The sequence below is a fragment of the Pteropus alecto genome, unplaced genomic scaffold (genome assembly GCF_000325575.1).
Source record: "Pteropus alecto unplaced genomic scaffold, ASM32557v1 scaffold75, whole genome shotgun sequence".
Classification (NCBI taxonomy): domain Eukaryota; kingdom Metazoa; phylum Chordata; class Mammalia; order Chiroptera; family Pteropodidae; genus Pteropus; species Pteropus alecto.
Genome location: NW_006440638.1, coordinates 21,766,716 through 21,780,974, shown reverse-complemented (window position 1 = coordinate 21,780,974; position 14,259 = coordinate 21,766,716). Strand labels below are relative to the sequence as shown.

Here is a 14,259-nt window from a genome sequence, read left to right as displayed (position 1 = left end):
CTCTGAGCAGACCACTTGATAGGGATGATCATCCACAGTTTGCACTCAACTGATATACATGCAAAATAGATGCTGCTGCAGCTAATGGAGCTTTGGAGCACTTGCTCTGTGGAAGTCCTTTGCATGCCATTTCATCTCCACAACCAATTCCCCTGGAAGTTATTTTACAGATGAAGACACTGAAGTTTAGATAATGAGTCACTGGTCTAAGACCTCTTGGCTCACAAGTAGCCAAGCTGAGATTCAAACTCAGCTTAGTGGGACCCTCAAGTCCAAGTTCCTATCCATTACATGCAATGGCTGCCCCAAATTAAAATGCAGTCTTGCTCAATCCTTCCCTTAGGGTAAAGGGGAAAAGGAAGAAGATGGCTTCAATGATTTCAGCTGGAACTTTGGCACTTTCTTTGAAGCTTTGAAAAGATTTTTGGTTTTAGAACAGAAATCCAGTTTTATTTTTTTAATTAGCTGACATCTAGTCCAGAATAATTTTCTATGATACATTAAGGCCAATTTTTAATCTATTTAAAAATCTTTAATATCTGAAATCTGGGTCCTATGCTCAAAGTTCAAGTTTAGTCTGTAAGTGGCAGTGCCTGATCTTGGGAACATATTGTTGCAGAGTTCTAATTTTAGAATGGCCTCAGAACACACCTAATGCACTGTTTTTAAATTCTAGATACCTTCATGACAATTTTTTTGTGTGTTATGTATATATCGCCTGAGCTACTATGTACTTAATGTTTTCTTAAATAACTCATTTTTTACCAGAATGTAGTGGGGATAAAGAGGGTCAAATATGTGGTGACAGAAAGACACCTACCTGTGGGAGGAACACACAGTGTAAACATAAATATGCCTTACTGTTTCAATGTACAGCTAAAACTTAGTGGATTTTGTTAACCAATGTCACCATAAAATTAATAAATGAATGAATTATTTTTAAAAAAAATTACTCATTTTTTAAATAAATCAACTTATTGTACAAACATTACTGTCTTAAACAGAAAATCACTATCACCCGCCATAATCAGAAATTAACTTTAAAAAGTGAACCGTATTGTTAAATTCTTGTTTCTCATGCCTGCTTGAAGCTTCAGAGCCTGAAGTCTGCACTTTGTTAAAAGAGGAAATTAGCAAGCGATAGAGGTGTTAAAGACACAGTAGATACAAACTAAGATTCTTCTCCTGGCCATAATCAGAAGGATTGGTAGAGAATTAGAAAGGGGAAGTATTTCGAATTTATTGTGTCTTGTCTCTGTATCACTTTGTCCTGTATCATTTGAGCTAACACAGTGGTATGAAACCCACCTTCTGGAAAATAATGATCTAGTCCAGTCCATTCATTCCAGAAACAAAGACTCTTAGGTTACAAGAAGCTGGGCCTACTTGTGCCTTGTCCCCAGCTAGTAGGGAAACTCTTGTAGGAACCAGCTCAGAAATAAATGCTGCTAAAGAAATTCAGGCGAGCATTTAGGAGTCCTCCAAAGTGAGCTCCCATCATTCCTTGATGTTGAACCAGAGCAAACCTTACTCTCCTAGACTCTAAAGGTCTGAGCATAAAGCTTTCAGACTACCCAGAGAAAACCAGATGTCCTTTAAGATGCGCTCTCCTTTAAAGCTCTCTGGTAAGGCACCATCAAATAGCTGAGGCAGGAGTTGACTCTTCACCACATGTCTGTGGTTGACACTTAAGTTACCATCAATTTTTTGCTCTTCAAACAGTCTATTTCCTTCATCACAGCAGTTCCTGCAAACCCACACCCAGAAGCACCCAAGGCACTCACCAACCAGCAAAGAAGATGGCTGAGGAGGCGTGTGAAAATGAACCAAGACTACCAAAACCTAACAGGATATTGATGAGCCACCCACAGTCCTCCCCAAGCTGTGGGAAGTAAAAACTAAGTCTTCACCAGTGACTTTTAATTATCCTCTCTGTATTTGCCTGGGGTCGTTCTTGACATGCCTGAGTCAAGTGGGGATTATGAAATGTTAGCATTTCAATATAAGATAACACACTTGAGAAGGGAGCTGGCAATGACCTTGTGTAGGCGGCCAAAAAACACAGAAAGGGTTGCCTTCTCACTTAGCCCCATTGGACATCAAGCCCACCTCTATCTCTTTCCACCCACTGGCTGGTTCTCTTTTCCCTTCTGTGGCTTTTTCCTCAATTTGTGGTACTTGCTAAACATTTAACTATATTTTGTCAAGGTACTGACATAGGCTCTCAGTTTTATTTAATTCAGTCAGGTTGCCAACTTCTAGTGATATCTACAGAAACAGTACCCTCAGGGAAAAGCTCCATTTCTCCTTACCATTTAATTATCATCCCTGCTGTAAATTAGATCTGCAGAGCTCAGAAAAATGTCATTTTAAGGGATGTCATCGACATGGAAAGAAGTTTGTGTCTATCCATTCTTTGTAGGCTTTTTGATTACTCTAACAGGGATTTCATATCAAACGTAAAGTAAGACCTTCTTACACTTGGATCTGTTGGAGTACAAGCCAAGGGAAGGGCCCACCAGTCCACTGGCCCCTGGCCAGGTCACTGCCTGCAGTGTTTTGGCTAAATTTAATGGGATTCACTTTGAATACCCCCAAAATAGTGCTGTTTGCAACTGACCTCTCTCAGGAACATGACTGGCTTAAGCCAACACTGTGGCGTTCCAAGAGGTCAAGGCTAGGCAAGGAGAGACCAATATTTTGGCCCTGCCTCCTAACCTCTCTGAATCTCTTTCTTCAATTGAGAACCAAGAGGACAGTCCTTGCCTTGCTCAGCTCCCTCAGCTGGTACAAGGTTAAACGGAGATAATGTGTGTGAAAATATCTGACTGCTATTTGAACACTGATGGAATTTCCATGAATTTAGTGAGCATGATGATAAAAGGAGGGGGGTACTCTGATTGAAACATCCCTTCCCCCACTTCTCTACATACCATGTTCATGTATATATGTATGTATGTGTGTGTGTGTGTGTGTGTGTGTGTGTGTGTGTATATTTAAATTGATCACATCATGTACATAATTATGCTCAACTTTTTCCCTCTTTTTTTTTTTTTCAGGAACGCTATGATAATTGTTTGCTAGTGTGTAATAGTTCAGATGATGCCACTGCCTCTTTTGCCAGAGGCCATGGTACATGGGGCCATTCCTTCATTATAGGTCAGAAAGGCTCTTGGTTTTTCTGGATGTTAAATAAGTAGGAAAGGATGTTAGGATGGAATCATACAATTGGACTTCAGGCTTCAGCTCTGCCATTCCCAACTATGTGATCCTGGGAAAAAATCACTGAACCACTCTTACTCTTAGTAGCCTCATCTTTAAAATGAGGATAATTATGCTCGAAGCAAAGAATATAAAAATGCTTTGAAACCTATAAAATGCACAAACATAAAACTTGAAGATCATTGCAAATAATGTCATTATGAACAACTCTGGACAAACACTCCCTCCCCCACCAAAAAGCTGGAATACTGGGTCCAAAGATTTGAAACTTTTTTGTCTTTTAACATGCACTGACAATTTCCCTCGTTCTACACAGAAGTGTGTTATTTCCCTTCAACATCTCCAGCACTGGATTTTATCATGTCTTTAAAATATCTGTGACACCAATTAAGTATGAAATAGGACCTAATTATTACTTTTTTCATTTCTATAATTTCTATTAGAGTGAACATGTTAAATAAAGTTTACTTTGATAGCTCCCTGTGTGTGAACTGCCCATTTTTCAATGGATATCTTGGACATTCTTTTACATTTGTATAAATTCTTTATATGACAAAGATATTAAGCTTAAGTCTGTCATTTCTATTTCAAAAATCTTTTTCAATGTATTAGTCTATTTTTCTTGTCTAAAGAAGCACATTAAGCATAAAAGTAACCTCGTTTGTTGATACCGCATCATACAGTGTCTTTGGGCTGATCAATACTCAAGATTTCCAGGCACATCAAGATGTCCAGTAGAAACAAGCAAGGAAAAGAAAGAGTTTGGACAGTATGTTCCATCTGGAAATGTAAGAGGAACCAGGAGTCTAGCCAGGAGAAGACAAGCACCTAAGGGAAGTTGTGTGTGTGTGTGTGTGTGTGTGTGTGTGTGTGTGTGTGTGTGTGTGTGTGTGTACAGAGTAGGAGTAGATGGGAGAGAGAAAAAATAGTTTTCAAATATGGTGTGTGTGTGTGTGTGTGTGTGTACACAGAGTAGGAGTAGATGCGAGAGAGAAAAAATAGTTTTCAAATATTTAAGGGGATAACACACAAGAAAGTATTACTGTATAATATTGAGCTCAAGAAAGCAACAGTAAAACTAAGAAAGGATTTTCTCATGATCCACACTAAGCAAAGACAGCCTTGAAAGGTAATGTGCTCTCTGTCCCTACAGGTATTTAAGCAGAAATTGAATGGATCCAGCAGCGGATAAAAACTGGGCTCCATGTTCTCAACAGGCCTTTTCCATTCTGAGGTTCTCTAATGCAATGACCCTGGGTCATTTCCTGGAGGTTTGTTTGTTTCTTAAATCCCCGGAAAAAAGCCTGTTTTGTTGCTCCTTTCCTCATCTCAAGAGCCAGAAAGAAAAAAAACGTCCGGTGAATTTACCATAAGGTTTCTGATTCAGCTTCAATTAATTGAAATTTACTAATAATCGGGCTGCCCTCTTGCAAAAAACCACAATGGCCCAAACACAGAAGGTCCAGGCACAACTGTTTCTAGACTTAAAAAGACCCACTCCTTTTCCAGCCAAAGGTTCAGAAGCCTTTCTTGATTTATTTGTGACACAGCTTCTTCTAAGCTAATAAGTGGTATCAATTCATAAAAATTGGGAGGCATTAGAAACCACTATCCTTCACTCCTGATAGTTCATCAGCCAACACAATGAGAAAAAATGGCAATGTAATCACAGCAATTTCCTCATTTTGTGTGTGACTTGTACCTGTTACCAGCGCTGGCAAATTATGGAAGGCTACTGCATGCATATATCACAAATGAAGTAGCTATTTTAGATACACACACACCATTAATAACTATTACATGTGCACAGGGCTTTGTAAAATTAGGATATGATCAGTAATTTATTTTCATTCAGTTGTTATGAAAACAGTGGCACGGGTCCAGGATTTTATAGGCACTCACAGAGAGTCTTGAGAAAACAACAATTTGCAAATATCTAGATGGCAGTCAGGGCCTTCCAGTTATTGGTTTACTTGGAAGGCTAGTGGTTAATGTAGATTAGCAAAATGACTAATTGCAAAACTAATTATGTCACCTCCACAGAGCTGAGCATGCGGAATTCTGCCAAAGACCAGCTCCTTGCTCTTGAGAAATACAAAATGGAAGTTACTGAAAGCCTTCCAAACTGAGGTTTGCAAACCCCACTCCTGTGGGTCAGGTTGTGGCCATTCTATGAAGTGGGCTGCCAGAAGCATTGATTAATGGTGAGGTCTTCCATTCAGACACTCAGGAAAAAATGAGCCTTTGACCATGAGGCAATTTGCTCTGGTAGGAGGGTTCATCCTTTGTGTGTTATGTGGTAAGGAGACCAGTGTTTAGTCATTTAGAGGCAATGTGATGTGGTTGGGAAAGTAAAGACTTCGGGGTCAGACTAGAGTGTGAGTATTGGCTCCTCCATCCTGGAAAGGCCAATTATCCAGCTCTGAGCCTCAGTTTCTTCTACAAAATGGGGCAATTTTACCAACCTCACAGAATTGTGAGGATGATTAAAAGACTTACAGTAAGGCCCCTGATGCACTGCTGTGCATAAAACACCATCAGAAAATTAGGGTGGTGGTCATGTTTCTTAAAATTGTTTTACGGATCTCTCTGAGATACATGGTCTTGAATGATGATACCTATTGAGCACTTACTGTGTGTTAAGCAGTATACTAAGCACTTTCATGAATCATCTCATCGACCCCCACTATGGTCTCAGGAGGTAGAACTATTTCATTCCCATTTTACCACTGAGGAAATAGGGGCTTAGAGAAGTACAACAGCTTGTCCAATGGCCACACCACGAGCAGGTGGCAGAGATGGCATTGGGACCCAAGCAGTCTTATTCCAGAGTCAATGCCCTGAACAGCCTCAAATGTATACATGTAAAGTCAATATATTCTCCTCTAATAAACCTATTCCTAGTTCATTTGCATCCTGGAGGCCCATCTGAACAAGCCTAGGAATCATGACTGAATGACCATAACCAGATCCTATCAGTAAGGGATGGCTTTTACCTGGGTAACTCAGTGTGGCTTCTGACCCAGCAAGATCTGAGGTCACATGATTCATGGAGTCTATTTAGTCATTTGAAAAAGAAACCCAGGATTCTAACTGCAATAACTCCTCAGAACCATTTCCATACAGTTGGTAATATATACTGTCAGTTGGATACTATATGATACAGATTCCGTGAAATGTATAAATTACTGAAAACCAGGTGACCCTTTTAGTGCTCTAGCTGGCATGCAAGGAATACAGCCCCAGGTGCATACAATTTTCAAATACATGTGTGGACTGCGGCATAAATTATGGCAGAGGCATAGGGTTCACCTTGCTCTTTAGAGCTAAAACTTAAAGGTACCTTCTTAGTTACATAAAGTACTCTAGATTATATATTTAAAATAAAACATTTGAAAGCATTTTACATGTCTGTTAAGTTTTGCATCCCCCCCTTCTCAGAGATAAACATCCGGAAATGCCACAAGGTACACTGGTATTAAACACTGGATTAAATCCATCAGGAAACCTGTCATTGGATCTTGGTTCAGCTGCTGATTTTCTCTGTGGTTTTCTGCAAGTCACCTCTCCTCAGTGTCTTTATTCATAAAGTGAGGAGAATAATTTGTGCTTTATGTTAACCTTATATCATGGTTGGGATCTCAAGTGAGACACTAGATGTAGTACCTAGAGAAGGACTACAGCTCCATCATAGCTATGTACATGTCATTCCAAGGGCCACATAAGGCTACTGGCTGAGCTAAAATCAGAACATATACTTTTAAAAGACAAAGGCAATGGCTACAAATATGATTAATTAAATCTGGCTTAATCCTACCCAACATCTGAGAGAGTGAATCTTAAAATCAAAAGTAAGCTGTTCATCTGATTGTCAGATATAGTTTCAGAAAGAATATAACAGAAGCATCTTTGTATTTTCATTAAAAATGAAATGGACCCCAAACTCTTAAGACCCTCTCACCAGGCTCCAGCGTCCTTAGCCAACATCTCCACTCATCTAAGCCTTCTTTAAGATCAAACCTCACCATGGGTAAGTAGTGACTTTTAACTTATAGTTAGTGTAATTTGTGAGTGCTAACAGCTTTCTTTTTAGTGACTCGATCAGGTGTTCAGAGCACCTAACATGCCTAGAAGAACCAGTCCCTCCTGGCATGGGAAGTAAGCACTCAATAAATACAATACAGAGATCAATTGGGAAAAGCTGTATCAGTGATCAGAAGAAATAAGCTTAACAATACTCACATGGACTGAGATGGACTAAGCTCCTTAGATTTCACGGTCAATGATTAGAGCTGGAAGGATCTAGTTGGTTATGGGTATTAAAATTAAATATTTGCAACTCAGTTCATACACTCATGTCATAAGGCATATTAGATTAAGAAGCAGCATTATATTAATATTAATCTATATAGAATATTTTTAATGTTTGAAATAGATATTTTAAAGAAAATAAAATTTAAAATATCTTTTCTTTCACTGGAAACTATCATTGAAATAAAAAAAATTACTAAGCACTTAAACCTCGAGCCTTTCCCTAAGTGGCCTTCCCTAGCACTCCGCCTGCAATGACAAAAACAAACACTAGAAGGCACTTGCCCATGCAGCGCTATGCCCACTGTCCTTATAGCAAATGCTGAAGGAACAGCCATTATATGTCTGAAGGGCACAGGTGCTCTGCTGTAATTGCCTATGAAGGTCAAAAAGGACTTTGGATAGGCCAGTTCTTTTTATTATGACTATATTCCTTCTGCAAAGAAAATGATCAATCTTCAAAAATTATTTTCATAGGCACTAACAGTCAATAACTAGTTTATAAACAAGCATATAATCATGTCTTTCAAAAGGCCAACTAGTGTATGCTGTTTTTAAACACAAATACTGATGACACTTGCTGGTATAAAATATATTTTAGTTAACTGCTTATGGAGAAGTGAGGCCTACAAGGTTAGCTGTCTTTTGCATTGAAAATGAAACCAGAAAACCAGCCCCCAAGCGCACTTAGGTTTCTTTTTTCAACTTTGCCTATCGCCATTATGAGGAAGTGATATGCCAGATCAATGAAGCTAGGAAATGTACTGGGGACACCTCTGCCTCAAGGTGTATAGAGCATAAAAGATACTTGTACTTGACTTAAACACTTTTTGAAAATCCTCAATGGTGACACCTGAAAAATATTTACCAACTATTTCTGAAATTGTACCTCCCTCATCTTTACTCCTACACCAGGACATCTGCATTTAAAAAAAAAAAAAAAAAGTCACATTTATGTAATCCAGATCCAGCTACCACCAAGAAAATTAATATTCGACATTTTATGATACATTTCTTTCATCACAGTTGTGATATACAGATATCTTTATATTCTAAGAATAAGACTAAGCAGATGTCTTACCTAAGCCTTTAGCTAAACTACTCAAAAACATAGGGCTAAATGATAGGAAGAAGAGACTAGAGTCCAGAGTTAGTCTTACATTCTTTGACTCAATTCAATTTATTAATTAAACTTGGTTATATTTTGATTCCTTCCAAAAGGAGTTTGAAAGGTATTAGCTTCACTGCTCTTACATTCACTAAATTATTAAGTTCCCATTGAAAAATTATTACATCCATTCTAAGCCTGAACAACTTGAATTCTATGCAGGTGCTATTCTGTCAAAACTTAAATAGGAATCCAAATATCACTAGGGCCATAACCCTTCCACAGATGCTGGTAACAAAAACTCTTTGTGAAGATTTACAAATGAGCTGGAGTGTGGGGTGGGGGTGAGAAGTTAGTCTGCGCTCAGCTAACAGAAAGCTGATTACAACTTGAGACTGTTTGGAATGTTGTCAGCTTGGAGCAGCTCTTGTTAGAGGCAATGAATCTTTGATGCTGTCCTCCCAAATATACATAATTCAGTGAGCCAAGTGCACACAGCTGAGCAGACCCAAGGGTGCCAGGTGGGCAGAACCCCCAAGAATGCTGCAACAAGGCTGGATGCATACCGGCCTACACATTCTCCTAGAGGGGAAGGTGAAGATCTCCCAGATACACACATGAGCAGTAATGATGAGCTGGGTCCTGTGGGTTCCACTATAGCTTGACAACAGCAAAACTGCAGTCCAGTGAGAGCAACCGTATTCCTTAAAACCCCCAAAGAAAGAGAGGATGCTTTCTCTTCCAGCTGAACCCAATCTTTAAGGCCAGTGAGCTCTTTGCCAGATATAATACACAAGAGAAAAGGCAGACTAAACACAACCAGGAGGACTCCCTCACATCACCCTGATGGCACAGAAAAGTTCCCAGAAAAAGAAATGTTCCTAATGTTCCAATCATTCCTGAGGAGTTTAATTCATATTCAAGATCCATGTAGAAGGCACTCAGGTGACCAATCAGCCCCAGACCTCCAGCTGAATGACCCCCACTGGCCACAGGTGAGAAGCAGAGGTGTCCTGTCTTTGTTGCCAAACAGCTGCAAGGCCAAGCCTGACAGATGAGATATCTCTGAAGGGTCCCTAAGAACCATCCCCTACTCCCCCAATCCAGGCAAGAGGAAACCAGCGCTTAAAGGGTAGCTCTTCCCCGATGACTGGGCCAGCCGATATGGTCGGAGAGTCACTCTGCCGGGTCTAGACAGAAGACTGACAGTCTGAGAGCCGTGCCGGGCGCGAAGCAGGGAGGGGGAGCGGGGCGGCAGGGGGAAAGAGGCTGCTGCTCTCTGGCTAAGAGGAAGAGAGACAGAGAAAGCAACTCATGCTTGATTCACAGAGAGGGTAGGGAAGGGAGGCAAGAGACAGGGAGAGATGGAGACAAGGAGACATAGTGTGAGAGATGGAGAGAGAGGAACACATAAAGTGAGAGATGGAAACACAGAGACAGTGACACAGGGAGGGAGCCGAGAGAGGAAGAAATGGAGACAGATAGGCGACCCAGAGAGGTCCAGGTGGGGAGGTCCCTACCTCGGCGTCCTTGGCTGGACTGCTGGCCGGGGGTACCTCCAGGCTGCAGTTCGCCCTCTTGACCGTGAGGTAGAAGGGGTAATCCTTGGCCACCATGGCGGCTGCCGGGCCTGCCCTTTGGGATGTCACCGCTGACCCGATGCGACCACAGAACTCCCAGGAGAAAGGGGTCCCCAGCTCCACGATGCCGGGCAGAGGCGGCGACACGGAGACTGACAGCCGGCTTCTAGCCTGGAGGAACCCAACTCCAGTGCGCCCACAGAAAGGGGGCGGAGCCGCGGGCGGGTCCGCCCCAGCTGGGGCGGGGCTCCCTCTCGGCCCCGCCCCGACGCGTCCCCGGAGCGCCCAGGGGCCGGCGGCGAAAACGCCTTAGGACTGTAGTGTGGCGAGGGGCGAGGGACGAGGGACGAGGGACGATCTCGCTGCAGGACCTCTCCCTCCCGCGGGCCGGTGGCCAAGGGGCACCTGGCGAGGAGTACGCGGTTGCACGGCCGCCCAGCCCAGTGTCAACTGCACTCGAACTCCCCGGCACTCCCTGGGTGGAAGAAGCAGAGGCCTGGACAAAAGCGCGGATGAGGGAAACAGCCTGAGAGAAAAGCAAGCGTTTTAAAAGCTCACCTTAAGAGAGGCGGTATTCTGTCTTTATTCTCAGCCAGTCTCCCCTCATCCTCACACTTTTTTTTTTTTTTTAAAAGAACATCATTTGAATAGAATGGTGTAAAATGCGCCCATTTTAAGTGTATGGTTAGTTGAGTGTTGACAAATGTAAACACTTGTAACCACCTCCACGACTGGGACACAAAACTTTGCCACCACCTTGAGCCTTTCTCTGCAGCTGTTTTTAAATATGAAGAGGCTGGGAAGAAGTTGCCTGCCACTCCAGGCAATCTGATAGGGTCTGTCAAGATAAAGCTGTGTAGCAATGACCTGACTCTACCTCGCCTTACTGGAGAAAACATATTGTAAATGCCCAATAGGCAATTACAAAATCATTCTCTGTAGCCCTGTCTGGACAGTAAAAAACAAGACTGGTAACTCAAGTCCATCAATAGGAATACTTAAACTCTCCTTACTGTGGAACACCACTCAGCAGCAGTCAAAAATAAGTTAGGTCTATGGGTCTGGAATGGAAAGATCATCAATGTATTAAGTTCAGTTGAAAAATAATTACAGAATAAGCACAGTATAATACCATTTGTGTTAAAAAAAAAAATCTACAAAAGAATACCATATATTTTCTATAGAGACATGTAGGTAAATACCATTGAAAACCATCCAGAAGGATCCACAGCAAACTCTATGAGTTCCCTTGGGGCTGAGGGGAGGCAATCAGTGCTAGAGAGTACCTGGCATTAAAGGATTAAAAGTAGCAGACAAATTCTGTTTATAGCAAGTGTTCTTAATTTTTTTTACAAGAAAAATATATTCATGTGTTACTTGGGAAATTAGAAATAAAATTTTAAGATACTAAAATGATTATTACCTCAAAAGCTATTTTGTAGACTGCACTGTTGAATCCCCCCACCTCCCCTTATCAAAGTCATGGCCAGAGCAGGTGGTGGTCTGGAGAGATGATGTCTTTTGTTTTGACTTCTTAAGTGTGCAGGAGGTCATGGAAATAGAACTATCTAGTCCCTGTTTTAGTGTTCTCTGCTTTCAGTTGAGGCTAGAATCCAGCACTTCCCACTTTCCAGACAGGATACCTCATGATATACAACTCTTTTATCTCAGGTACCAAACCCACACCCTTGCACTAAATTCATCCACTTCCCTGCCCAACTAGTATAGACAAACTGCCCTAGAAGCAGGGAGAATCTTGCCACAAGTGTGAAGGAGGCTTCTGAATCAGTGGGTTCTAAGTGAGATTGAAGAGAGCACCCGTTTTTCTTCTCAATTATATACTCTAAAGTAGTAGAAGGAAAGTAGTCAAAAAAGAGGTTTGGGGTGAGAAAGAGTGCCTCAGGACCACTGACTTTCTCTACCTGTATTCCCGGACACAACTTTGTCCCTGTAGCCTGAGCTGTGCTGATGGGGTGTTTACACAGGTCCTCCCGCCCCGCCCCAAGTTTGGCCAAGCTTGGTGGGAAATGAGGGGAACCCCAACTCCAAAAGCATGCAACCAAAGAAGCCCCTGGTTAATTCTGCAGCCAAAGCAGGACCTGGAGGCAGTGACATGCCTCACTTAGGGCTCCCCTGGCTGCCAAAGATATGAACTCAAGCTCTTTCTCGTGCCCTTCTTCTCTTGGTTCTTGTTGTCCCCACAGGCCCACCATCCTACCTAAAGGACTCTGGCCAGCAACAGCCCCTTTGGGGATGGGTTTTGATCCTGGTGGAACTCACCAGGCCTTGTCTTTCAGTTGGGAAGTGTACTTCCAGTACTTGTTGAAGAGTGACCCCAGCAGACTATGACAGCCCTAGGACTGGACTACTCACTGCAGGATACTCAGGGCCAAGCAGGAAGTCTGATACACCATAAGTCCAGTGCAGTAATAGATAAACCTTAGAGAAGGGAGGAGCCTTTAACCTCAAGTTTAAGTTCAGCTACCACAGAGCAAAGAATAGTCATATTGGTTGACTATTAAAACAGTCTTGTAAAATATTTTTTGCTCCTCCTTAAAAGAACCATAAAAATCAATCAATATACATTGCCACACAACATATGTACAGCAAACTTATATCTTTTTCATTATGCATTAAACCTTAGAGAAGGGAGGAGCCTTTAACCTCAAGTTTAAGTTCAGCTACCACAGAGCAAAGAATAGTCATATTGGTTGACTATTAAAACAGTCTTGTAAAATATTTTTTGCTCCTCCTTAAAAGAACCATAAAAATCAATCAATATACATTGCCACACAACATATGTACAGCAAACTTATATCTTTTTCATTATGCATGTTAGGGAGAGAGAGAGAGAGAGAGAGAGAGAGAGAGAGAGAGAGAGAGAGAGAGAGAGAGTGTTAGTTCTAGCTAATGGCGAGAGACAATTTAAATAGTGCCACAAACAAAACAAAACAAGCATAAGCTCCAAAATGAGTGTGAAAGGAAAGAAGGGAATATGGAGTTTCCTTGGGAGTTCTGATGCTTACAAGGTTCTCATAGCATGAACATCTCCTCACCATGAATAAAAACATATATTCATATATTTTTGATACAATAAGGCCTGTGAACTGAAGCTGGCAATTTTGGGTATAAACAAACCATTTATGTGGTTCTTGAGACACTTAAAGGATGTTCAAGGATATTTTTGTCCTCGTGCAATTTCCACCTTGTGCCCCAACTTTAGAACCTTCCCAGTGTATGATGCACTGCTACCATATTAGCAGATTTTAGGTTTGGGCAATCGGCCTAGAATTTCAACCAGGAGTGTCTGTGACTAAAGACTTTGTCATAAGCAGGCTGCTCTACAGGAGGGTTCCCAAGCACACGTCTGAGGCTGGTGTCACAGGTGAGGGACTGCAGTGCTGCCCAGCTGAGTGAGCCCCAGGAGGCCAGCATTCCCCATCTTGCCTGTGTGTGTGTGTTTATGGGCTTAGGAACAACACTGCCCTAACAGTCAGTTTCACTCAAAGCAACAGCACAAAGTGCCTTTCAGAACTTGCCTTCGGCACTACCCATTATAATCCTATAAAACGCTTCACAGCCGGGCAGTGTTCCTTGCTAGCCAGAAGCCTGGAGATTGGAATAAAGAAGTCTGTTCTGCGTTTCCAGGAACAGTGCCAAGAGCCGGGCCTGCATTCTCGCTTGAGCTGAGTGGGGCTCATTTGTGCTACTGGTGGAGTGATGGGTCTCCACACACAAGCCCACCACTGATTGTTAGCTCCTTTTAGACGAGCAGACAACCAAGCATGGCTGGAAGACCATCAATCAACTCCTCAAATTTACTGCCATGACTGTGAGCAGAACAGGCCCAGCATGAGGCTAAAACTTTCGAAGTTAGAGTGGTCGTGGCAGTCTTCTCAGCCAACGGGACAATACTCTGTCCTGTCGACAATACACTTAACATCAGGGTTAGTGTGTTATTCTTCTTAAAGTGTCATTCATTCATTTGTTCATTCATTAATTCATCAAATACATATGAGTGTTTATTATAAATCAGGT

The 14,259-nt window shown here is 41.9% G+C and overlaps 1 protein-coding gene across 2 annotated transcripts in view; it reads right to left on the bottom strand.

Moving 5' to 3' along the window:
• ARHGEF3 (Rho guanine nucleotide exchange factor 3) overlaps window positions 1-10,413 on the bottom strand; it is a 63,234-nt gene extending 52,821 nt beyond the window's left edge. Inside the window, exon 1 of one of the 2 annotated variants that reach the window (XM_006917520.3) lies at window positions 10,162-10,413. In XM_006917520.3, the coding sequence (XP_006917582.1) occupies window positions 10,162-10,257 (96 nt within the window). In that variant the 5' untranslated portion in view covers window positions 10,258-10,413. The remainder of the gene's footprint in view (window positions 1-10,161) is intronic. The other variant, XM_025050811.1, reaches the window with a different exon arrangement.
• Between the last annotated feature and the right edge of the window lie 3,846 nt (window positions 10,414-14,259).